The sequence below is a fragment of the Carex rostrata genome, chromosome 5 (genome assembly GCF_964058835.1).
Source record: "Carex rostrata chromosome 5, lpCarRost1.2, whole genome shotgun sequence".
NCBI lineage: Eukaryota > Viridiplantae > Streptophyta > Magnoliopsida > Poales > Cyperaceae > Carex > Carex rostrata.
In genome coordinates, this window is record NC_135922.1 from 13,147,532 (window position 1) to 13,173,610 (window position 26,079).

Below are 26,079 nucleotides of genomic sequence, written 5' to 3' on the forward strand. Positions count from 1 at the left end.
ATATTTGATTTAAATTTTTGGTGGTTGCTTGATCAAACTATAATTATATATGGTTGGGAATTTGGGATGACATATACATGAATATCTTTAATGAAAAATGTGTGTGCTTCGATATTTAGAATATTGAAAAACAATATTTTTATTAAGCAGAGATTTCTCAGTAAATTGTAGAGCAATTTCAAATGGTCATCCTTTTTACTATTTTTACTTGGCAACTTTTCAAAAGCTATGGGTTTAATAGAAAAGAGTATTAATGCCTATGGCTTGTAAACTTGTAAAAAGGATGAATTGCCAAGTATTAAACCCATAATGTACATACAACTTTACGCGTAACTTTACAAGTAAAAATATACATTAAACCCATAGTGGATGAATTTTTTTTTTTTGATTCAACATAGTGGATGAATTGCCAAGTAAAAATATACATTATTGATGTACTTGCCAACTTTTCAAATGTACATACAACTTTACGCGTAACTTTACAAGCCATAGTGGATGAATTGGAGACGATTTCTTTTGAACTTTGTCAAGTCTTCTTTTGTCCTCAAGACTTTTTTTAATGGGGAATTTCATGCAAGTACATCAATAACTTCGAAATTACATATTTTTCCTTCAAATTGAACTCTTACATATGCTACATATTTTTAAAAAATTTTTTTACTAAGTTTATAAGTTAAAAATGAATTTTAATAGAAAAGACAATAAATAGATAAATATTTTAGTTTTTGAAATTTAGAAGAGTAAATATGATTTTATGAATTTTAGACGATAAAATACATAATTTCGAATGCACTAATATAAGACACTCATTTAAATTGAAATGAGAATCTGTAGACTTATTAAACTCCTAAACTCATTACTAAGATGAAGATCAGATCCACCTAAAATGCACATCTAGAATAAATACTTGTTTCGGTTGAAATGCACGCTATTTAAACTTGAAAATGAACACTTTTCTCTCCAATTCATCCACTATATGATTTCCAATTCATGGCAGAATACATACTCATTTAAATGTACATTTGTTTGAACTGAAATAAACACTTATCAAGTAAACCACTTTATGGACAAAGCAATCAGGCAAACTACATAACACATTTACTCCAATATAAGCAGTGTAAAACTTAAAAACTCTCCAAATCTACTCAAGCAAGAGAAGCACCATTTTTGGATTAATCATGAGGTAAAAAGAGAGCAGAAAGCGGCTAAACGCTATAATTCTACGGTTTTCTAAACATGGATTCTATACTACCCAGTAACACAAAATAGCTCTTTCTATAGGCACTTGTATAAGAGATCATCACACCTGGTTTCTTAATTACAAAACATGATTATCTATCATTAAAAAAGAGAGAGAAAACATGATTTTTTTTTGTTTGTTTGTTTGGTGGTGGTGGTTTGGGGGGGGGGGGGGCACATTGCTTCCCCTGAAGTAAGTTCAAGAGTTATAAATCATCTCTTTCGAGCAAAAAGGCGATGCCTACAATCATAGAAAAGAACTACAGATCAAATTGAAGCAACTCGGTGTTTAGATGTAACTGTTAAGGTTCAATCATAACAGATTCTTTTCTTCCAGCCTCTTTCTCATAATTTTTTACTTTTATCGAATCAGGAATTAGTTTCTTCTTCCAATTTCATTACGAGAAAATTAAGAACTTCAGTTTTCTTTCAGATCTGAATCAAGTCCACATGCCAATAATTCAAAGATATTTTTGAAATAAATTATATTTTCCGTTTCCAATTTCAAACTGCTCTCATAAGCAAAGAGAATTTAAGTTTACCTCTCAAACTCCAGCTTTTGCGTAACTATACCATTTAGCAACAGCTCTGAGTCATAAGCTTTAATCCCTGCAATAAGTTTGTTTTCTTAAATACAAGTTATTCATTTTAAAAATATTTGATGTGGGCCTATGCCAGATATCTTTGTTTGATGATTTTTTTTTTAAATTTCAATTGCTCAACTAAAACCAAGGTAAATACTCCTTGGTTTAGATAATGTATTTTCACAATATTATGCAGGGTACCTTACCTATACTAAGGAGCGGTGAACAAATTTGGTAGTCTTCCTTGCATGAAATTATGAAGAAGTTGCCCTGTAAATTATCTTCATCCTCCATTGTGTACCTACTCAACCGCTCCACCAACTGTTCAAATTAGAAAAGAAAAATGTTAAGTACATGTGTTGCTTATTCCCAAGTCAAAGTCAAGTGCAACTAACATTATATTAGCATATGTTGAACTACTGATAAAAATATTAATAATGATAAAAATATACCTGGCCACGAGAAGCCTTAACTAAGCATTTAAGAAGCTCTTTATTGGGCCGAACTTTTGGTGTAATTGAAACCCTCCAGCCCTGATTAGATGCATAGAGCAGCATGAATTTAAGTAAATTACAAACCCAATATAAATTATCAATCTGCCTTAATTAAGATTATTTCATCAATAATAGCTTTCCCAAGTCCTAACTAATAATATTTCATAATAAGTAAAAAGAACAAGGGAGAATATATTTTCAATTTCAAATGGACTAGATACATTTATGTGAATAATGCATGAAACATGTATATTTTCTTTTGAGTGAGGCTATGGTACCATGCATAATGCAGATTGGTCCATACTACATATCAATATTTTTGTTTTCAAAGTCTAGATAGTTGATATGAACCGTTCAACATGTTCTCCACATGAAAATGTACTTGCACACTAAATTTTACATTTTTTTGAGTTTTTTTTACAAATTTTTTAGATAGAAAATCACTTGATCTAAAAATTCTAGACCATTCAAAAGCAGTGATTTTCTACCAATCTAAAAAAATGGTAAAAAATTCTAAAAAATGTAAAACTTGATCTACAGGTACATTTTCATATGGAGATCATGTTAAACAGTTTAGATCAACTGTTTGGAAAGCGTAGATATTTATCCATAGTACGGACCAATCTGCGCTATGCATAGTACCATAGCCTCACTCTTTTTTTTTCCCTATAATAAACAACTAACAAACACATACCTCTAACAAAGGAAATCTCTGAGCACGGTGTATTGAATCAGGCATGTTAAATCCAATCTCTCTCTCCTTCTTCAGATCTCTTAATACAAATTTCTCTTCACTGACAAGACAACCAGCCTTGGTACAGCTGTCGAGCCAATCACGTCTCACCACATGTCGCCCCATAGCAATCGCCTCCAGCATGTTCTTGGTTCTTGCAAACTGATCTGCTACAAAGTGGGTTGCATCTGACATTGATAACACAGTTGAAGCGCCAAACTGCAATAAAATCTTACCAAAAGTGGAAAAAAAGTATTTCAGAGAAGAGTTTTACACAACTTTTTGTGACTTTGCACATTTGTCAGAGTCATATATGATCTGGTTTGAATTTATACTGGGTGGTATATTGCTGGTATAGTGGTATTGGTACATCAACTAGATACATGTACTGTTAAGTTAATTTCAAAAAGGATGGAATATTTGAATTAACAATCAAAGGATAACACATTGTTCAATGAATTTTCAGATATTTGTGAATATGTATACAGGAACATAAATGGATTTTTTTTGCAAACAAAGTTTAACAGGTTGCAATATTTGCAAAAAACAGCTAACGGTTCTCATAATTGCAATTTGCATCCCACTTTTTTGAAATATTTGCAAATTGCACAACCTTTAGATAAGTTTGATGGAAAAAAGGCACATTCAATGCCAGAGATTTAAGGGTTTGTATTATTTGGTTCAATTTTGTCAACTTCCATTATTATTATATGGTCTGGTGGGTATCATTTGCCAATTTACCCAAACAATTGTGGCAGAAGTGCATGTATGAGAAATGGGGTTGCTTTTAATAAATAATCAAACCCCAAGTTTGGTAAAAAAAAGAACCCAGTATTAGATACCTGAAATAGGATACGAGAAAAGGAGAATTTATACCTTTTTCTGTTGCCTCACGACTTTCGGGTCTAAGTTTTGGCTAAAAATAACATGAACTGCACGTGCACGACTTCTAATTCTTCTCTGATCGGAAAAACTCGTGCTATCATCATGCATATCTCTTCGATTTCTTCTCTCATCCAAGAAATCCACACCACCATCAGAACCTATACAAACACTCAAATTTCCATGTTTAGACCCATAGTGCCTAACAAAATGCGACCTCTTCTTTCTTCTGACAGCATCCATAATTAAAGGCAACCTATCTGAAACACATCCGTCCAGACCATGCAACACAGAGCGCCGCAGAGTTTTATTCGCAATAGTTCGCCTTCTCTTGGGGTGTGTAAACATACAGTGTTCCTTCTCACTTCCCCTTATTTCACTTCCCATCTCAGTTTCTTTAATTTTATTTGGAGTTGGTGCATGGAACAGCTCCTCTAATACTTCAGCTGCCATCTGAGTAGCGGGCCCCACATCATAAGTGCCACAGTTCTCCCCGTCCTCCTGACACGTCTCAACCCAGTCAAAAACATCCAATTTATGGATCAAAGACTTGTCCTCATGCCAGTTTGACAAATAATTGACCACTTTTGCACTTAAATTGAGTTCTGTATTTATCTCTGTCACCGTATCAGTGCAATTATTGTGTGATAATATGCCCGAGTATGTATTCTCTTTCTCTTCCTCTTCTTCAAATGAGAGGAATCTATCGATTGCATTTAATGCATCGGCTTGGGATAGCTCGTCGGGCTCTTGAGACTTGACATATGTTAATCTTCTAGTCAGCGGTGTATTTTCATTCTCACCCTCCATTTTATCAAATATTCTGTTCGAAGGTAGCTTTACTGAGCTTGTTTTTGCCTTAGACCTGTTAAGTATAAAATTTTAGCTCTGAATAAAAGAAATTTTGACAGATTTTGCTGTGCCAATTGGTAACAAATAGACAGATAACTAGCTGAGAGAAAAGTTTAAAAAATATATATATATAAATAATTTTTCTGTTAAATTGCTAATTTGAAAGGGGCTATAGACAATTGTTGTTATCTGAGTAATCCAATGTGCTATTTGTCATATCAATCAGGTCTCTTTTCAATGATTATGCATTAATTTTGAAGTAATCAATGATATGCATTTTCAGGATCTTATCTTATTTCCTATTTTACGTTGTCAATGATAAAGGGAGTAAATTAAGGACTAATAAATATCAAGATATGCATTTGATCTCCAGCTTCAGCATTGATACACATTTAACCTGAAATTTGAATTATTCCATATCCTGAGAAAGTTTCCGCTTAATAATGGAAATAAATTTCGCTAACATTTTGTTTTCTTTGACAGAATTAAGTGAAGTGAGCTATTTGGGATAATACACAAATCAATTTCAGCTTTCAATGGGAGTTTCATGACAAGCACAATAAAAATTAGTCTTAAAGGCATCATTAAGGAGAGATGATATGATCTTTTATCAAGTAACTACAAAAAAGCCTTGAAAGTTCTCAAAAACCTCGAATTGTAAATTTTTCCATAGAACCCTCCCAAAACCATCATTGATAGCATTTTCCATCCCGCTCGCATCGAAAACGCATCATTTCGAATGATTTGAAACCGTTGAAAAATGAAAAACAAAAGAAAGTAACAACTATACTAACAGTTCTCACTGACCTCGAGTTATCTCAGACGAAAAACATCCCGTGGTAGATAGATGCTGCTTCGATCGATCGATCAAGTACTGCGAGAGCGATTTAGAGAAAAACGGAGTAACTAAGAGGAATCGAACTAGAAGATTGATCTCTTTGTGACATGATGAAAATCTCTTCTTACAAGAGAAAATATAAGGCGATCGGCGTTGGGGAATTAGAATTCTCGAAGTTAACCCAAATTTTGTGTTTAGATCCAGACCGTCCAATTTAAATCGGATTTGAATTCAGGTTTGGGCATCTTCTTGGAGAAGGAAGATACTCGATTGAAATCGGATTTATTGTTTCCACATCGGTGTTAATAAACATGTAGAAGAGTGTTTCGAGAGTGCAACACAAAGAACCACAAAGTTCTTTGCAGAGAAAATATAACATTATTTTATTAGCTGCACTCGTGCGGTGCAACTACGAATTTTTGGGTAAAGATTTTAACAGAGTAGCTTTGGCTTCATGCAGCACACTGGTTATAGAATCAAAACCGCACTGCATATAGTTTGTGCGCTGCATGAAGCTAAAATTCGCTGTTAAAATCTTTAGCCGAATTTTTGGAGGGAAACGAAAAGGTACAAGCAATAGCAGTAGCAAGTGTACCTCTAAAATTTGTCCGGTATTTTTTTTTTCGGAATATATATGGAGTTCAACAGTACATAGAAACTTGTCCGGTATTTTCTTACAATTAAATATGTTAAAAAGAAAAACTAATTTGATGTCCGAAGTACATAGAAATTAATAAATTTGGTGTAATTAATCCGCAGTATGGAAAATTCCAATTTATTCAAACTTGATGGGAAAATCTCAATATCGTTAAAATAGTTTCATATTAAACGCCTGATAAAGTCACTCGGAGAATGAAATCGCTGTGAATTAATAGTTGGTTTATAAGAATAAGATATCTCCAAATAACAACAAGGGCATTTGGTCTAGTGGTATGATTCTCGCTTTGGGTGCGAGAGGTCCCGAGTTCGATTCTCGGAATGCCCCCTTTTCCTCTTTTAGGTACATCGAAGTTTGTGTTGCTGTCTTCTAGACTTACCTTTTCAGACCTTGATACTAAAATTTAGTTGATGCGGACTCGATGAGTTTTTGCAAAGGAGCATCTTTGGAGCAACTTGATGAAAATCATGTACTTACGAATTTATTTTCAATTTGAAAATCTGACTATGTTTCTTAATTTCCTTTTTATTTTTGTTTTCTGCGCTTGGCTTATCGTTTGCTTTTGATGGAAAAACATTTAATTATTAACTCTTGATAACAATATTATTAAATTACTAGTATCATATCTGTACGTTGCAACGGAGACATATTATAAGAAACAAATATATCAATAAAAAATAATAATTACTAAAAATCAAGACACATGTTAATAAAAAATTTATATGATTCTGTATTTTTAATTAACTTTAATCGTGATATCTGATAACAATTTGATGATGTGATGATTCTTTATTTTTAAGTACCAATGATATCAAATAATAGCTTGATTCGAATCTAATATCAAATATCATACAAACAATTCAAGATCGACATATAATATGATATCAAAAAACATAAATACAAAGTGTTATCGTGTGTATGTATATGATATATATACACACACACATATTATAAGAGAAATATATATTCACACACACGTTCCAATTTATATTCTTCTTTGTTTCCAATTTATATTATTTTTCTTCTTTGTTTCCAATTTAGAATACACACACACACACATTGATATATTCTATATTAAAAATATATTCTAAATTGCCTACATCAATATGTATAGAAACAAAGAAAGAGAAATAAGAAAATTAAAAAAAAAATTGATTTTCATTGTAATCCGTATAGAAACGAAGAAGTAAGGAAACAAAGAAATAAGAAAAATGGAAGGTGGAGTCTTCTCAATTGAAAAAGAGATATATGGAAACAAAGAAATAAGAAAACGGATAAATATATCGCTAAATTTCAGAATTTGTTCAATTTTAATTGTAACATATCGTGTGACATAGGGGTGCACAAAAAATTCGAGATTCGTGATTCGATTCGAGTTCGATTCGAAAAAGTTCGAAAAAAATTCGATTCGAAACTAATTCGGTTCGAAATTAATTCAAACTAGTTCGATTCGAAATTAATTCAATTCGAATTCGAATCAGGGCAGGTTCGAATCAGTTCGGTTCGAAATTATTTTGGGTTCAAAATTATCTATATTTAAATATTAGGCCCTACCATCATACATTATTTGTTCTATAGAAATGGCTGCACATGTAATATACGGGAGCCAATATCTTGTTAATTTGCCTTTTATTATTTTGGGCCAATAGCCCGTAAATGGGCTGCACGTGAATTTCCTGTGCCATTTACTGCTTCCGTTGCCTTCGGAGTCGGTATGTAATATACTGCAGCGGTTCATAAGTCCCACAATCATCAAACAAGTAATTTCTAGCGCTCAAGCTCCTATAAAAGAAGAGGAGGGGGGCGCTGTATTGCTTACCTGCCTATTCGGACTCAAATAATGGGTCTGAAGGTTATTTTAAGGTCCGAACTTATATAATGGGTTTGAAAATTTTTAGATTTGAACTTAATTAAAATATTTAAATTTAATTGAATTGGTTTTAATTTTGAATTAATTTCGATTCGAATCGAACCAGTTCGAATTATACCGAATCGAATTCGAACTAGTTTTTTAGGTTTGAAATCATTTCAATTTCGAACTGGGTTCGATTCGAATTCGAACTTGGGTAGGTTCGGTTTGGTTCGGTTCGTTTGCAGGCCTAGTGTGACAGCACATGTAGTGAGTATGTTTTTAACTAAATTTAGACTTTTATACATAAAACATATGCATTTAATCAAAATAAGACAAATTATGTAATTGGAGGGCTGAGATCAAATCCGAAGTTTCATCTTTCAATCGTAGCCGTTGGCGGATCGGACACCCAACGTGCTTAATAATATAATAGAGATTAGCTTTGTGCTTGGCTGATTTAGTTTGAACTTTTCTGAAAAATAAATGTTTAAAATTATTGTTGATATTGTGTCATTCAAAATTTACATTTTTGCAAAATATATAGTTAGAACTATAGAAAAATTGGATTACATATTATATATATAATTTACATAATGTTACAGAGCACCATGTATATTCACAGCGTGGCCAGTAGGATTCACAGCGTGTTATATTTTGTTATTTTGATTATCTTGTAGGACTCCTCATATATTTTGATTATCTTGTAGGATTCACAGCGTGACCATGTTTTACATTTTGTTATTTTTGATTTATCTTGTCATGTGTGTTGTATCGAAACCGTCTCCTATAACTTAACAAAAAAGATACAACTTTGATTATATTAGAATTATTTATTTATTTATTTATTATTTATTTATTTATTTTTTGTATTGAAATGTTAGAAATATTGAATATATTTCTTTGAAAATAGATGAAATACAATATAATTTGATTTATTAGAAAGACTGTAACAAATAACCCGATCAATATTTTTCAGGCCGAATTTTTCGTGGCTGTAAGAAAAATTAATATATTTCATTATGTGTCATTGTAAAAAAATAAAAATGCTTGGATTTTGAGTTATTGATCCCGGTTGAAAAGTCACTTCTAGGTAATACAGAAAATATTGTCATCCTTCTAGTACATTTAATTTATAAAATGTTGTATCTATTTTTTTAAAAATAAAAACTTTAAGTTATTTATTGATTGTTATTCAAAAAGAATTATCAAAATAGATACAACTTTTTATAAATTAAATGTACTAGAAGGATGACAATATTTTATGTATTACCTAGAAGTGACTTTTGAACCGGGATCAATAACTCAAAATCCAAGCATTTTTATTTTTTTACAATAACACTTAATGAAATATATTAATTTTTCTTATAGCCGCGAAAAATCCGGCCTGAAAAATGTTGATCCAGGTTATTTGTTACAGTCTTTCTAATAAATCAAATTATATTGTATTCCATCTATTTTCAAAGAAATATATCCAACATTTCTAATATTTCAATACAAAAAATAAAAATAAATACAACCTGTTTTGTAAAAACAAAAAAAAAAGTTGGAACCGTGGAATTTTTCTACGGTTTGGAATTAAAATTCTAGGCCGTGGAAAAATTCCACGGTTTGAATATTTTTAAAATTTCTCCTAAACTTTAGTTATTATTATTAAAATAATTTTTTAATTGGGTAAAAATAAAAATGTCGGCTTTATAGGGGTATCAGAATTTGAGTTATCTCTACTAGGATTGTAATTAACCATGTTTAAACATAACATGTATGTTGGATTTAATATATGTGATTTCTAAATTATATATTTTTTTTTGTTTTCTTAATCTATCTTATTTTTGTTAATGTCAGCCTATGTAATTTGTGATCTAATCTTTTGTTTAAAATTACTATATGTTATATTTTTTCTATTAAAATGTTTGATATTAGTCTGCTAAATTTCATTAATATTTGGTGTAAAAAATAAAGTGATTTCATCCAATATCTCATTATTAATATTAATTTAGAATGAGAATCTAATCAATACTTGTTATATAGTTTTTATATTTTCCTATGTTGTAGTGTAAATCTTTCTCTATATATTTTTTCTCTTATGCTGAAACCTTATTATATCTTCACGTGTGTATATATAACATGAATTATCAATGTTTTTCAAAAAATCACAAACACTATTTTCATTTTTTGTTGTAGTCATGCAATTTGGGCATTCAAACTCATTCAATTCACTCACACAAGTGTTGTGAGAGGAACAATTTACATGAACCTTGTTTGCTTAAAGAACAAAAAAAAAACTATTATTGTCATATATTCATTCATATCTTGAATAATTTTATTTTGAATTGGATTGAAAAATTGAATGGAAACGCTAAGATTCGCTATTTTTTTTCTCAAAAGTAAAGTAGAACAACTAGTTACAATAAATAATAACTATTTATACTAAATTAAAAAAATCACTATTATAGTAAATTAAATTTTGTTTGTGCAATCTAACATAAGAATCATAAAACATGAACAAGGAAATTTTGAAAGAGATAAAATACAAATGAAACTTTCAAGCATAAAAATTAACAAATTTTAGTTGATAGTCGTCGACTCATGTTGTGAATACAAATTCATGAATTAAATCGCTCACATAATGAACCGAATCGGATCATAAAATTCATATCAGGAAATGTAACAAAAAAAATATAATTAAAGTATTATCTAATCTTAACATATGCAAACTATCTAGCGTAAATATAATAAGATATGCACAGTTGTATATATTTGACATATGAAGAGGATTAATTATATTAACCAAATTTAATAATAATTTATTTTTCTACTCTAACAAAAAATATATATGAAGATAAAGACAAAATATTAGAAATTAATATTATACAGTTTTTGGCTTTATAATCTGTGATTAGACAGCATTAAAAAAATTGTTATTAGACTTTAACAAATATAAAATAAGCTGTAAGATAATGCAGAAAATAATATAGTATTCTTCATTTTGATTTCACCAAACCTTTTCCTTTATATTTGTTCAACACTTGTGATATTCTTTTCTGATGATATGTTTTTGTATTTTTGCGGTTCAGGCTTTCAATGTTTCATAGACATCAGAAAAGAGCAAATTCAGAGTGAATAATGCTAATATTAATTCGTATTCACTTTTCAATTAGCAGATTCTGTAACACCGTGAACTTTTAAAATTCAGATTGAATTAAAATAATAAGTGGTTAAATCGAATAATATATATATACGTATATATTAAATTAGTGACGTGGATGGTGAACAATAATTATACGATTAATTGTGTTAAGAAAGAGGAGCAATAGGTGTTATATAAATCATTTAATCAATATCGAACAAGTGGGGGGTTTATTTTGCAAAAAATACCACTTACAAGTGGGGCCCCTTGTCATTCTTTTCTTCCCCTCCTTCCTTTCCTTTCCTGCGCCCCCACCCTTTCCTTTTCTTCTTCTTTTCCTTCGTTTCCGCCAAGAGAGAAAGAACGAGAGAGAGAGAGAGTGAGAGAGAGACACCCCGGTGACCGTTTTGCCCGAAAACCGAGATTTAAGAAGAGGAGCTCAAATCTCGCACATCCATCCGTTCCATTGGTAATTTCCGTTTCTATTTCTCTCTCATTTCTCGATTCCGTGTTTTTAGGGTTTCGGTGAAAACCCGTAGAATCGTACCAAATTGATTATTCCGTGCCTTTGTTGTTTATATAGTGTAAATTGACTGATTCCGTGTTCCAAAGTGCAACCAAATTCCAATTTACGGATTTTTCCCAAAAAAAATTGATTTGAGGGTTTAAATTGTAAAAATGTCGGAATTTAATAAATTGACCTATGTATAGATCCTAACGAGCACGGCTAGCGGGATTGACGAGCTTACCGAGTCGCGAGATCGCGGACCCTCTACGTGCCCTACGTAACCAGGTGCGGGGGTTCACGGGATCTGTTTTGGGGTTTATTCGTAGAACTAAATAACGGTGCATATTATTATATTTATGTTGATTGCTTGATTTAAATAAACTGTGCATAGCATGTTGAATCTCTGATTGAAAGCATTTGTTGCCGCATTGCATTAATTGTGATATTAGTGTAATTGAATTGTATAACTGTTATGATTCTCATGTTGGTACGGTTTATCGATTGTTGATCTGTCGTTTTGAATAAGTGAGTGGAACCACAGTATGACTTGGATTGATTGTGTGAAGTGAACAGTGTATCATAGTGGAAAGTCTAGCTAGCTACTAGACTTTCATCCAGGACCCTTATGCGCATCTGGAGAATGGCCCTAGTGAACCCAGTACCGGTTGGGTAAGGAAAGTGCAGTGTAATTTTAGGTAGAACTGTGGTTCAGTGATTCAGGGAAAGTGTCAGTGATTTCTTTTTGAGAAAAGTGATATTCTGTTGCATATTCGCGGAATATGCCCGTGTTTATTTTAAGTGATGAATTGATGAGATTGTATGACTTGAAACCAGAAAATAGAACTGTTAAGCCGGAGGTGATCGATAGTTGATATCTGTACCTCATAACCAGACTTATATATATTATATCTGTGAAACCAAATCTTTCTGGAAAATTCGTTGATTGATGTTGATGAGATGTGAATTGAAATCCGTTTGAATCTATTCCCGGTACATGTGCATTTATTATTACTGGTAAATGAATAAATAGATGCCCTATTGCTAGTGTATTTAGTTATGGTGATGGATTTCGCACAAATCCAGTAGCCCTTTAAATTCCGCACTGAGAAAACGGATGACAGGTTTTCTCACCCCCTCCCCTCGGGGAATTTTTCCCTTTGAATTGATATGTGCAGGTAAACGCGAGTGAAGTGGGACTCGGGCTCGACACGTGAGTTTAGGCCGGGCTAATAGGTTATGCCAAACCCTTTTTTGTCCATTTTGAATGTGTAGTTGAACCCGTAGTCGGTTATTTTGATGTATAGGTTATTATCGAACCGTATTATGTTATAAAACCCTAACGGTATGTTTTAAATAGTTGTTATGATTTAAATGTTGAAATTGCATTTTTAATGTCATTAAAAGGTCCAGTGAATGGGGAGTAATTGTTTAAGTATACGGGGATTTGATCGGGTTTGAAAACGGGGTGAAATTCCACGAAAATGGGCAAAGGAATGAAAAACAGTACTCTTATTGCGGGCCGCAATAACCCTATTGCGGGCCGCAATGAGAGCAGACAGAGGGAAGTTCGCAGGCTGACTTCCAACCAGGTCATTGCGGGCCGCAATAACTTTATTGCGGGCCGCAATGAATGGAGTCAGAGGCAGTTTGCAGAGGCTGGAAATTTTGGGAAGTGTTGCGGGCCGCAACAGTCCTCTTGCGGGCCGCAATGGGTTCTGAAAAAAATGTTGTTTTAAGTATAACTTAGCCAAATTAAATCGGATTTGAACCAAACTTGTTTTAAATCAAATCATATGATAATTTGACTAATCTGGACCGTCGGTTAAAGGATTTTCATACCATTTGACTTCTCCAAAATAAAATTTTCCGTGCTCTATTGAGCGGTGCTTCGTAACCTCAGACAACGCTCGCAGGGGGCTGCCGCCCCCCTGCCACCCCCCCGCATACTAATAGAATCAGGCCCACCCACATAAACATATATCAATATATATATATATATATCTGCATGAACAAAACCGCATTTTAAAACGAAACTGCGCGACCCCCTGTCCCGGGGTGTGACAGATTCCAATACGAATATCGATAGTAAACATATATATGTCAAAATTTAAAATCAAATCCACTATAAACGGATGAATTCAGAATATGAAAATTACGAAAATTTAGAGACTTTACTTTATAAAAGGTGATTAACAATTATTTAAAAACTCATTTGAGTTGTGAGATAAATATGCTCTACTGCTTCAATTTTTTCTGTTCCAAATAAAATCCAAAATTTGCATCATTAGATTAACATCAAAATTCGTGCAGCTGCTTCTTTATGGATTTTGAAATTTTGTAGTACACTTTGTCTCTCTCTAAAATTGGAAAGTCCACCAGACCAGTTCAAAAGTACTGTTAACGAGAAACTTTGTTGCTTTTCTAGAAATTTTATAAAAAATTTATGGATCTGGACCAACTTTATTGTTTTTTAATATGTATAATGATATTATTTTATTATTTTCTATTATGTAAGACTATACTATTTATATTATTTCTTTTTATGTTTATTATTATTTTTATCTAGTATCCCATTAGTTAATGTGTTTGAACTCAATAAATTATTTTAACTCTATTTATGTCTTTTTCTGACAGAAATTCTGCGTTCATCTCTTATTATGTAGCCTATTTATAGGCGATGTTCTACTTAACAAGAATTTCTAATTTTCCTAGTTCTGATCCTTCTGTTGATTTACATAGCAACACGTCAGCGGACACTTGCTGACTTGTCTTAGTTATTTCCACTAACTAATAACTCGCGATGCTCTCCAGTTTTCATCTCTGCTTCCCCTCCAGTTCAGTTAATCGTGGCAAACTTCTCAGAGATGGAGATGGAGATGATTCAACTATTCCAGTTTCAATTTGAACTGCGGGTCCCTTTGTCAGTCTCTTACTTCTCATAATTCTGTTGCCCGTGCGTCTGACCGAGTTGCCCTCCACTTCATCTCTTACCTTCTGCTTGTTGACTGGTTCAATTCTTTCAACAGTCATCCTCAAATTCGCATTCGCGATCGGTGACCGTAACTCTCTCGGGCACCTTAATACCTCATTTCATCGGAGTCGTTCGGCAACAAAGGATTAAGAGTGAAGGATTAAGAGCTTAAGGAGCGCTAAAGAACCTATGTTCGGTTGTCTTAATCCATGAATTTTACTAAGGAAGCTAAAGGAAGGGGTATGAGTGCCTTAAAGTCCTGGCAGAGGATTAAGATCCGGGCAAAAGAAAGCTAAAGAAGGTGTTCTTAATCCGCGCTAAAGAACCGGTGTTCAGTAGGATTAAGCGGCTAAGGAAGCTAAAGGAAGCGGATTAAGCCTTAAGGAGGCTTAATCATTTATTGTCGAATGACCCCATCAGGATCAGACACTACAACAAAGTAGACACTTTTTGCGAGGAAAAAACGCATTTATGGCGGTAGTTCGTCGCAAAAAAAAAACTGAACAATGAGGGTAGTCCGTCGCAAAAAGTCATTTTTTTATCCTCACGAAAAGTGTCTCATTCTTGCTGTGAGAGTCAATCAGGTCCACACCTATAACGTATGAGGCCCTCTAATATTAGTGTGGATATCAATTGAACGGTTCAGATCTATTAATCTATTAACGCACGTTCCGTTAATGTAGAGTATACAAATTTCTCGGATTTTTCTTCCTTCGTGATTTGCATTTTTTTTTTTTGCTGAATTATTTATTGAGTGTGTGTGTCTGAGGGAGAGTTGCTATTATTTTACTTTTTGCTAAATAATTTCAAGATTTTTTTTCATTTTTTAATTTAGAAACTGACTTCTCCATTTTCTAGTACATTTCCTTTATGATTTTCTATTTGGGAATTTTTCACTTTATGATTTTAATATTGACTTATTAACAGACGTATGCGAATCAAGAGTTCAAATAACAGCATATTATATTTAGCAAATAAATTATGTTTTGTTCTGAAAATTTAGTTGTTCATTGTTTGCAAGAAGTTGACAGATGAAAATTATTTTAACAGTGGAAATATGTCTACAGATAATTTCTCTACACGAAGGTTTTAGATATTCTTCATTTTCTTTTCAGATTGAAAATATATGATTGTTTCAATCAGCACAAGATGTTTTCTTTATGTAAACATCAGCACAATATCTGTTATTCATCTATTCACAAAAATACAGTAGCCCTAAACAAAATTCAGAAAGATACGATGGTTTCCATTTTCATTGTCAAAACTATAGAGGAAGAGGAGAAATGAAACAAAGAAAACAGAAAAATAAGGAAATAATTTAATTGCACAAATCGAATATAGCTGTAAGAAATAAGAAAATAGATTGCTAGAAATTCATTCAATTTTATTTGTGACAAACTATGTAGCAGTTTGAGTGACAAATATATTTTTTTAACTAAATTTAGACTTCTATACATAAAATAGATATATTTAATCAAAAGAAGACAGATTATGTGATTGGAGGGTTGATATTAAATTCAAAAATTCATCTTTCAATCTCAACTGTTGACGGATCAGGACAACTACGTGCATAATATAAGAATGGAGATAAGTGACTTATTTTAATAAAATATTTTGTCTTAACATTATTTTTTTTGACAATTTTTTTTCTATTTTTAGTACAAAACAAGCTTTTTTTGAAAAACAAAAAAATCTGCATTTCCGATCATATTTGACCAATTCTGATTGATTCACTCGATTTTGATCGGTTCCACGGTCTAGTAACCGATCCCGATTTCGATTCTAATTTTGCGAACCACGATTCTAGGTAATCCGGCGTTAGAATGGGAAAAATGGCACGGCGGAGCCGGTTCTGTCACGGAAAGGTACGGAATGACACAACACGTGTGTCAGTTACGTGCTGTGACTCGCGTGTCTCGTGCCGTGACTTGCATATGGATTAAATTTATGAAATTCTCTAGATCAATTGATATTTATAGCCAACTTCTATTTAGTTGAACCCAACTTGCTTTGCTGTTGTACCCAATCCAATTCGAATTAACTTTTCTTTTTATTGCAATAAAAAAAGCAAAATAAAATTAATTTAGTTTTATAAGATAATTCAAATCTTACATGAATATTCACAACAAAATTTCATTGTACATGAGCAACTAAATCTGACAAATATCCTGATATATTTGGGCCGTCAAATTAATTAAGATGATGCATTCTAAACTGAAGCTAGATAACAATGTATGGTACTTTGATTTGATACAAGTCGATTTCATCTCAATCAAACAATTCATATAGATTATCCAATTTATAAATCAAACTTGTAATTTTTTAATTACCAGAAAAATAAAACTTGCAAGTTTCATGATGATGGTATAACAATGTTGCTAACGTCACCGAGTAATTAAGTAGCAATGTAGAATCAAAAGGTTTTTCATCGCATTCTTAAACAAGCATTTTTATTGATACAAATTATATTTTGATTTCTCACAAAGCTCTCAAATTCACATTACACAACACAAACTATTAGCATAGCAAATATGATAGCTATTGTACCAACATATCTAAAACATTTTTTCTGTTACTTCTGTTTGAAGAAATGTCTAATTTAGAATTAGTATATATGTTAAACAAATTGTAAATAACACCAAATATATTCAATAAATAATGTTGCCAAGAAAATTATAACAATATTTAACAAAATATTAATTAATGAATCATAAAACAAGATCATGAACCAAGCAATTTAATATAGTGGAAAAGTGGGTACACATGCTTTTGCCTTGTAGTACACAATAAAAAAATAACAAAACAAATTTCTACATTAAAGAAACATAAAAGTCTGCAATTAAATAAAATAATATTATAACAAATTACATAACAAAAGAAACGACAACAAAAATAAATGTAAACCAACTTTTTTTTTAATATATACAATTTTTCGAGTTTTTCAAATATAGAATGGTTTTAAAAAAATATGCATATCACATCAATTAGAGGTCTATTTTTTCACCCCCAATTGCTTGATCAATCTTTTCTTTTACTTCAATTTTAATTAAGAAAGACAAACCTTTCATGTATTTAGACGTTGCGCACATTAGCTAAACAGTATTTTTGAAATCTGCTCATGTGGATTGGGTTTACAGAGAGAATAAACCTTTAAGCGTGGAGTTTAAATCGAAGTCACTTCAATTGAGCATGGTTTTTGTGAGCCAATGCAAATGAGAATAGGTCTCACTTGTCTGGTTTAATAAATAACCATGACGCGTGAATCAACGACCTTTTCTATTCTTCATTTCATCTGAATGGAGATGTCTAATTCAACTAATTGAATTTAAATTATATTGATTTCATCCAATATTTTATTGTTGATATTAGTTAAAAATAACGGTTCAAGAAATACTTGATATCTATTTTTTTTTATTTGATTATGTTGTAGTGTAATGTAAAATTATATTGATTTCATCAAATATTTTATTATTGTTATTGTTTAAAAATAACGGTTCAATAAATACTTGTCATTTCCTTTTTTTATTTGATTATGTTGTAGTTTAAATGTTCTCTTAATTTTTTCCTCCTATGCTGAAAACCTCATTATATATCTTCATGTATATATATAACATGAATTATCAATGTTTTAAGTCACACTCTTTTCATTGTTGCTAGTCATAGAAACTAGGTTTCGAACTCAATTGAGGAGTTCATTGATAGAAGTGTTGTGTGAAAAACAATTTACATGAACCTCATATGATTAAAGAACAAAAACTCTTGTTGACATATGATCGTTCATATCGCGAATCATTTTAATTTGAATGGGGTCATATAAATGAATGGAACCGCTTAGATTAACTAAAGTTTTCTCAAAATAAAGTGGGACAAATAATTACAATATATAGTGAAAATTTTCATTATAAAAATCACTATTATACTAAATTAATGTTATGCCTGTGGAATCTAAATGTAAGACTTAAATTATTCATAATTTATATCACAATATAGAGGTTGACTACTCTATTTCCATAAGTATATGATGGTATATGCTTATAACTCATTTTTTTCATTTTCAAAATCCAAAAAGTCGATCTGAGCCGTTAGATGTGATCTCTACATTAAAATGTGCTTGGAGACCAAATTTTACATTTTTCTGATTTTTTTTTAAACTATTTATTAAGCTACTAATTTGAAAATCGCTGATCTAACGGTGACTTCTGATTTTACTGTTTTGTTAAGTCACCGTTGGATCAGTGATTTTCAAATTAACTTAATAAATAGTAAAAAAAATCAAAAAAATGTAAAAAATTCAAACTCTCATCTCATGCATATTGACAATAAATTCGAGGTATATAGTTGATTGGGACTTGGGAGAGATTTCGAATTTCATTTTTAATTAGGAATATTTGATCAATTAGTGACCACCGTAGAAAATTACACAGTAAATAAGATGCGCATTATAATTAGTATTCCTAATTAATGCAAGGTACCGTACCTAATAATATCACATGGATGCTTCTTGGGACTTCAAAAAGTCACATGTGACCTCCCAATTTCTTAACTGTTGACCGATAGCAATGCTCACATGATTATTTTCAAATAAGGCGTCTTCATGCAGACGTGGCAACATTTAAACAAAAAACTGTGATGATAAATTAATTAGGTCTTCCTGAAGACCTTCATAGAAGACGCCTTATTGGTTGTTTGCCACCTAATCAATTTAATACTAATTATATTTATTGAAAATATAATGGAACTACTCATTTGAGACAGCTACTTTAATTTAATTACAATTTTCGGACCGACTTTATTAGTGCCATAATTTTTAAATATACTATACCCAAACAAAAAAATAAACAAAACAACCACATTTTCTAAAAAAAAAATGAATTTTGACACGGCCGCATCCTCTAGGTGTGGCCACCTTTTTGCGGGCCGTATATAGGGGATGTGGTCCATAAATAGGGGGCCGCATCTCCTAAATGCGGCCACCCTTTTTTTTTTCATTCAGATTGAACTGCCGAACGAGAATGAAAGACAAAAAAAATGGGCAACATCCCCTAGATGCAGCCCGTAGAAAGGTGGCAGCACCTCGGAGATACAGTCATGTCAAAATTCAAATTTTTCAGAAAACGTGGTTGTTTGATTTTTTTTTTTTTTGGGTATCATATATTTAAAAATTTCGGTTATTAGTGAATCTGATCAATTTTCATTTCTTATAATGAAATTAAATATGGTAGGTTGTTATGCCTCTATTATTACTTGTATTTTATTTGTCAAACTGTGAAACACAGAGGACCAGCGTGTAGTAGATGACTAAAAGGAAATTAGTATTTGATAACTAGAGAAAACAATGGATCCAATTGATACAATGTTGCCATTTATTATAACTTTGAATATAAATGAAACAAATAACTATAATTTTTTTAGCAAAGCTAACAAACATGTGCTATGTTCATTAAGAGAATTTGGTGAACATAATTCTAAAATTTATTGAATCAACTTTAAATGTTGAATCAAAATCATTAAAAAGTAATTTATTTCATAAATAATGAGTATACATACATAATTTTAAATTTTTCGAATTCATGTACTGCAAAGTCCAGTGGTTAAAAAAGGATGAAAAATAAATGTATTAAAATAACTTATAAAACTTTATTTTTTTTACCACTTAACTTTGTACTAAATAAATTTGAAAAATTTCAAAAGTTTGCATGCATGTACACACATCACTCATATATAAATTAGATTGGTTTCAATGATTTAGATTCGTCGTTTGAAGTTAATCTGATAGATTTTGAAGTTATCCTTTCCAAACTCTCCGGGTGAGCGTAGCACATTCCAGCTTTACTATATTTTTATTATTTATAATAGAAAAGATAAATAAAAATAATTATGGGTCTCCCATGGCTTAAATTTTTTCAAATATACTTCTATTTTTTATATTTTTATTTTGTTTAAGAAACTTATGAACTTGAAAATTAAAATAATTATAAAATTATGCTTCATTTATAATTAAATTCTCCATCCTATTAAATATTTTAGCTCTACATTTGACGTTAAATTGTAATCTTCTTAGATTGCTAAGAAGCTTCAACTAAGTGCATGATCTGTTTTTTTCTCTTCTCTCAATTAATTTATCTTTTGTCATACGTACTCTTTTTAATTTGGTTTATTTCTCCTCCTTCAAATAAAAACTAATTGGTAAATAAGAAGAAATACATCAATACTTTTAGTCAAAGTCTACCAAGTTCTTCTCGCCAGACGAAGCAAAGAAACTTCAATTCTTGATTTAACTCTGTTATGCTCATTTCTATTATCTATTAAATTAAAATGAGATCTTTCTGAAACTTTGTTCACACCAAAGTCTGAATTTCTTTTTCATAGTATTAGTACTATTTCAGCACAGGTTTGTTCATGTTACAAATTAGTTGGGTTCGGATCTACTTAAATCCTCCCTTTGTCAACCATTAATGAACAACAAATGAATACTACAAACAAAATAACAGGACCCATACTGCAGCAGGGGCAATTTGGGACAAAAAGAAAACAGTAAGGGCATAATTGAAAAACATGTGGAAGCAGAGAAGAGAATACTTTTACAAGTTCCAATTGTCTCTGTCGGGAAATATCATTGTTTCCCTTATAAAAACAGCTTATAACAGATAACAAGATAAACAAGTCAATATGAACAATGAATTAGTAAAAGAAAGGTATCTTTCCTGTCTCAAAGAAGGCAAGCAACTGAAAAAAGAAATCAAATCCATCATACTGCGCGCTATATATATACACACACCTCTCTGTTTGTCATCCAAATCACTAGAGCAGATCCCTTCTTGGCTTCTATCCTCTCTAACGATCACATCTCCAGTCTCAGCCATGTGCGAGTGCGGTGCGAACGCTCAATGCCACCATCAACAACCCCCGCACCTCGCTCCTCTCATCAATAAACAAAGCCCCAAAACCCCAAATGAACCCCACCAAGCAAATAGCCTTGTAACGGTCATGGCTGAGGTCCGGTCTATAATAGCGCTACCTTTACCAATGGTATTGTCAGGGCTGTTACTGTATCTCCGGTCGATGATTTCTATGCTATTTCTTGGTCGGTTGGGCTGGTTATCGCTTGCTGGTGGCTCGTAAGCACTCGGATTTGCCAATATAACCGGTTACTCTGTTCTCTCTGGTCTTGCCATGGGTGTGGAACCAATATGCGCACAAGCTGTTGGTGCCGGTCATCACAATGTCCTCAATCAGACTCTACGGCGTACAATTGTTCTATTGCTCACCACCTCTGTACCTATTGCTTCTCTCTGGTTCTCCATGCAACCTTTTACTGGCCTGTGGCCAGGACCCTGATATAGCCACTGCTGCACATTCATACATTCTTTTCTCCTTACCGGATCTCTTTACAATCTTTCCTCCACCCAATCCGTATCTATCTCCGTACCCAATCAATCACCCTTCCCCTAATCTATGCTGCATTCATTGCACTTCTATTTCATTTTCCTATAAACTATTTGCTTGTTAACCTCTGTGCTCTTTGAGTCTGTAGGTGCCAGTCGGTACCAGTCACCGAGACTAGGATGAACATGACACATGCCATTTGTGCTGCCAGCATTCTGAGCCACATGCCAGTAAATCCCATTCTCAATCAAAATGCTAATGCTAAAGCCACCGGCATGCCAACCCCGTAAGTGCAGCTTGATGGGCCTTGTCAGGCTGGCCCGCTCCGAGTTCATTTCCAACACGGGTCGACACAGTATAGCTTAGTGAAGAGGGGAAAATGTATATCAAGATGTGGTTTGGATGAGGTTACCCATTGATGCAACGGTTGATTTTGGATTGGCAAGTAAGCCACAGAGCAAGATCATTATCTCGTACCAGTACCATTCTAGGCAAACTGAAATGCAACTTGGTATCGCAAGGTTTAATAGTGATTTCCACTCTAATAAGGTTTCTTCATCACTGCTTGAATTATCGGTATCAATATCTCTGGTGCTTTTAGAGACACCAGAGAAAAAAAATGTATAAGAATAAGAATAGAAGAAGGTTAAAGTTGGCGAAAACAGAGGCAATCGCAACCCCTTCTATACCAAGGCCAAGAATTGAAACAAACAAATAGTTTATAGGAAAATGAAATAGAAGTGCAATGAATGAAGCATAGCTTAGGGGAAGGGTGATTGATTGGGTACGGATATAGATACGGATTGGGTGGAGGAAAGATTGTAAAGAGATCCGGTAAGGAGAGAAGAATCTATGAATGTGCAGCAGTGGCTATATCAGTGTCCTGGCGACAGGCCAGTAAAAGGTGTTGCATGGAGAACCAGAGAGCAGCAATAGGTACAGAGGCGGTGAGCAATAGAACAATTGTACGCCGTAGAGTTTGATTGAGGACATTGTGATGACTGGCACCAACAGCTTGTGCGCATATCGGTTCCATACCCATGGCAAGACCAGAGAGAACAGAGTAACCGGTTATATTGGCAAAACCGAGTGCTAACGAGCCACCAGCAAGCGATAACCGGCCCAACCGACCGAGAAATAGCATAGAAATCATCGACCGGAGATACAGTAACAGCCCTGACAATACCATTGGTAAAGATAGCGCTAATATAGACCGGACCTCAGCCATGACCGGTACAAGTCTATTCGCTTGGTGGGGTTCATTTGGGGTTTTGGGGCTTTGTTTATTGATGAGAGGAGCGAGGTGCGGGGGTTGTTGATGGTGGCATTGAGTGTTCGCACCGCACTCGCACATGGCTGAGACTGGAGAGGTGATCGTTAGAGAGGATAGAAGCCAAGAAGGGATTTGCTCTAGTGATATGGATGGCAAACACAGAGGTGTGCATATATATAGCGCGCGGTATAATGGATTTGATTTCTTTTTGTAGTTGTTTGCCTTCTTTGAGACAGGAAAGATATCTTTCTTTTACTAATTTATTGTTCATATTGAATTGTTTATCTTGTTATCGTGTTACTAGTATCATAACCGTAAGTTGCAACGGGACATATTATAAGAAAAATAATATATCAATGAAAAATAATAATTATTCAAAAATTAATATATCAAACACAACCTAACTATTAATTAACATATCAAACATGCATGATAGTGGAGAGAAGTGATCAGTTATACTGCAAGTCAGAAAAATATTATGGTATTTAATTTAAATTATATAACCTAAAAAAATATACAAATTATATGTTCAAATTTTAAGAAGTAGAATAGTACCTAATGCAATAGGAATTTAGAATGGAGATGATGTAGGGGTGAAAACGGAGCGGATACGGAGCGGATAATGCTAATACCATATCCGCATCCGTCGGATAATGAGCGGATACGAATACGGATACGGATAGTAAACGGATATCAAAATTCAAAACCAAATCCGCCTTAAACGGATACGGATACGGAACGGATAGTCCACGGATACGGATTCGAATACGGATATAAAACGAATAATGGTCGGATAATTAAGATATATGAACTTCTAAAATACAAATATTAATTAAAACATTAAATATAAATATTAATGAACTTATAAGAGATGAAAGATAATCTATTCATATAATATATATATATCAAATAAGTGTATGGTAACAAAAGATGTTGTGGTGTAGTGGTTTGAAGGTTAGGCTTAAGGCATTGAGATGGGAGGACATGGGTTCAAATCCCACCTATAGCAAATATTTATTCCTCTTTTATATGGGTTTGGCCAAACTATCCGAATCCGGATAATCCGGATATCCGCTCCGTTTAGGACTCCGTATCCGAATCCGTATCCGTATCCGGATCTTTTATGAATTTCCGAAAATTATCCGAATCCGTATCCGAGAATTATCCGAATCCGGATTATCCGGATTCGGATTATATCCGGATACGGACCGGATATCCGCCGGATAATCCGGCTCCGTTTTCACCCCTAAGATGATGTCAACAATTTCAGAAAATAATTTTCTATGACAGTTAACTTGTTAGCTTTTGTATACCAATGTAAATAGTAATTGTTATTTTTTTCTGTTGGAAAAAAAATGCCAAATTAGAATAAGTCATATATACAGTTTAAGCAATATAATACTTTTGGACTTAATTAGTATGTATTTCAAATAATTCAATTATATCACATAAAATATATATACATATCTAATTGAGATTAATAAATACAAAAAATACCCAGCATTGCTTTGGTGCAAAACACTGTATGCAAACATTCGACAATACAATACAGAGAAGGTACCGAAGCTCACTATCCTGGATAATCTCTCATGGACTATACTCTGTTTGTTGAGGAATGAGAATAGAGAGATAGCCATCATGTTATAATAGTTGAATATGTTGATCACGTTGTCTCTATCTAGTAGTACATATAAGTTATATAATCACAAGAATACCGAGATGCATTTACATCGCTATCCTTGAATAACTTTTGTTTTATAAACTCATATGTTATTGACATTGATTTCCTCTAATATTTCTTTTCACAAGATATGCTTATCAATTAGTTGAATAGTTGTAAAACAATGGTTATTTTTAGTGTAGAAGTAGTTGATAATATTTTACTTGATGATGTCTTGTTGATGAAAGATATTAATAATGCAAAACATCATGCGAGTAACATGGTAAGTTTACTCACAGTAAGTTTGCTTCCCTTTAATATTAATTAATATTTGTATTTACCATATACTCAATTAATGTAAATGTATGGTAGATTGTAGTTATTTCACATGATTTTGTTGTTCTCTAGCTAATTACATGCTTATTGGATTTGGAATAAAATATTGTTTCTTCCCAAAAACCTAGTCATTTCATCAATCTCCATAGCGGTGAAAACGGTATGATCCGATATCCGATGTATATCCGTATTCGAAAAATTAGATTTAGATATCTGATATTTAAATATAAATATCTGTGTGGACATAGATACAAATACGATTTTTTCGTTTCAATTATTTGTATCTAGATAATAGATATATATTATATAATTTAATATATATTATGAACAAATTATGTTATTCGCTATTATAATTAGATAAATATTAACTTTAGTCTTTTTTTAATAATAGTTTTATATATTTTTAATAAATATCCAATCTGATCCATATCTGTATCAGGAAAATAAAAAAGAAATATAGATATGGTTTTTACCACTATTTACTCTGTATCTGCTCTGTTTTCACCCCTGATGCCATCAGTATTGATGTTTTTTTGGTCCAAGGAATAAAGAAAGAAAATAGTACATATAATTTTCTTTTCATTCTTTAAATGAATATATCGATTATCTTACCCTTTCAATATCAATATTTTTGAAAAAAAATTCTATTATCAAATTAATGTGCAGTTTTATGCAATGCTTAGGAA

At 32.4% G+C, this 26,079-nt stretch overlaps 1 protein-coding gene, 1 non-coding gene and 2 pseudogenes across 3 annotated transcripts; 2 read left to right on the forward strand and 2 right to left on the reverse strand.

Moving 5' to 3' along the window:
- Window positions 1-1,036: 1,036 nt before the first annotated feature.
- LOC144554733 (uncharacterized) lies at window positions 1,037-5,723 on the reverse strand. 2 transcript variants are annotated; one of them, XM_078303053.1, is made up of 7 exons: window positions 5,592-5,723; window positions 3,927-4,797; window positions 3,012-3,281; window positions 2,276-2,356; window positions 2,030-2,144; window positions 1,782-1,848; window positions 1,037-1,480 (listed from the first exon to the last, which is right to left on the reverse strand). In XM_078303053.1, the coding sequence occupies exons 2-7, from the start codon at window positions 4,740-4,742 to the stop codon at window positions 1,453-1,455; spliced, it is 1,377 nt and encodes a 458-aa protein (XP_078159179.1). In that variant the 5' UTR covers window positions 4,743-4,797; window positions 5,592-5,723; the 3' UTR covers window positions 1,037-1,452. The 2 variants fall into 2 exon arrangements, with proteins under 2 accessions (XP_078159179.1, XP_078159180.1); XM_078303054.1 differs by lacking the exon at window positions 5,592-5,723 and having other exon boundaries at window positions 1,170-1,480; window positions 3,927-4,093; window positions 4,189-4,331.
- An 812-nt stretch (window positions 5,724-6,535) lies between these two features.
- Window positions 6,536-6,607, forward strand: TRNAP-UGG (transfer RNA proline (anticodon UGG)). The gene has a single exon. It is a non-coding gene; the product is annotated as a tRNA-Pro (tRNA).
- Window positions 6,608-21,556: 14,949 nt separating this feature from the next.
- Window positions 21,557-22,264, forward strand: LOC144553872 (protein DETOXIFICATION 49 pseudogene; annotated as a pseudogene).
- Window positions 22,265-22,385: 121 nt separating this feature from the next.
- LOC144553873 (protein DETOXIFICATION 49 pseudogene) lies at window positions 22,386-23,530 on the reverse strand (annotated as a pseudogene).
- Window positions 23,531-26,079: the final 2,549 nt, after the last annotated feature.

Coding starts and splice junctions, on each gene's coding strand:
- LOC144554733 (XM_078303053.1), bottom strand. CDS start 4,742: ATGGAGGGTGAGAATGAAAATACACCGCTGACTAGAAGATTAACATAT. Junction 2,357..3,011: donor AGAGATTTCCTTTGTTAGAG/GTATGTGTTTGT, acceptor GCATCTAATCAG/GGCTGGAGGGTTTCAATTAC. Junction 1,481..1,781: donor CAAAAGCTGGAGTTTGAGAG/GTAAACTTAAAT, acceptor CTATGATTGTAG/GCATCGCCTTTTTGCTCGAA.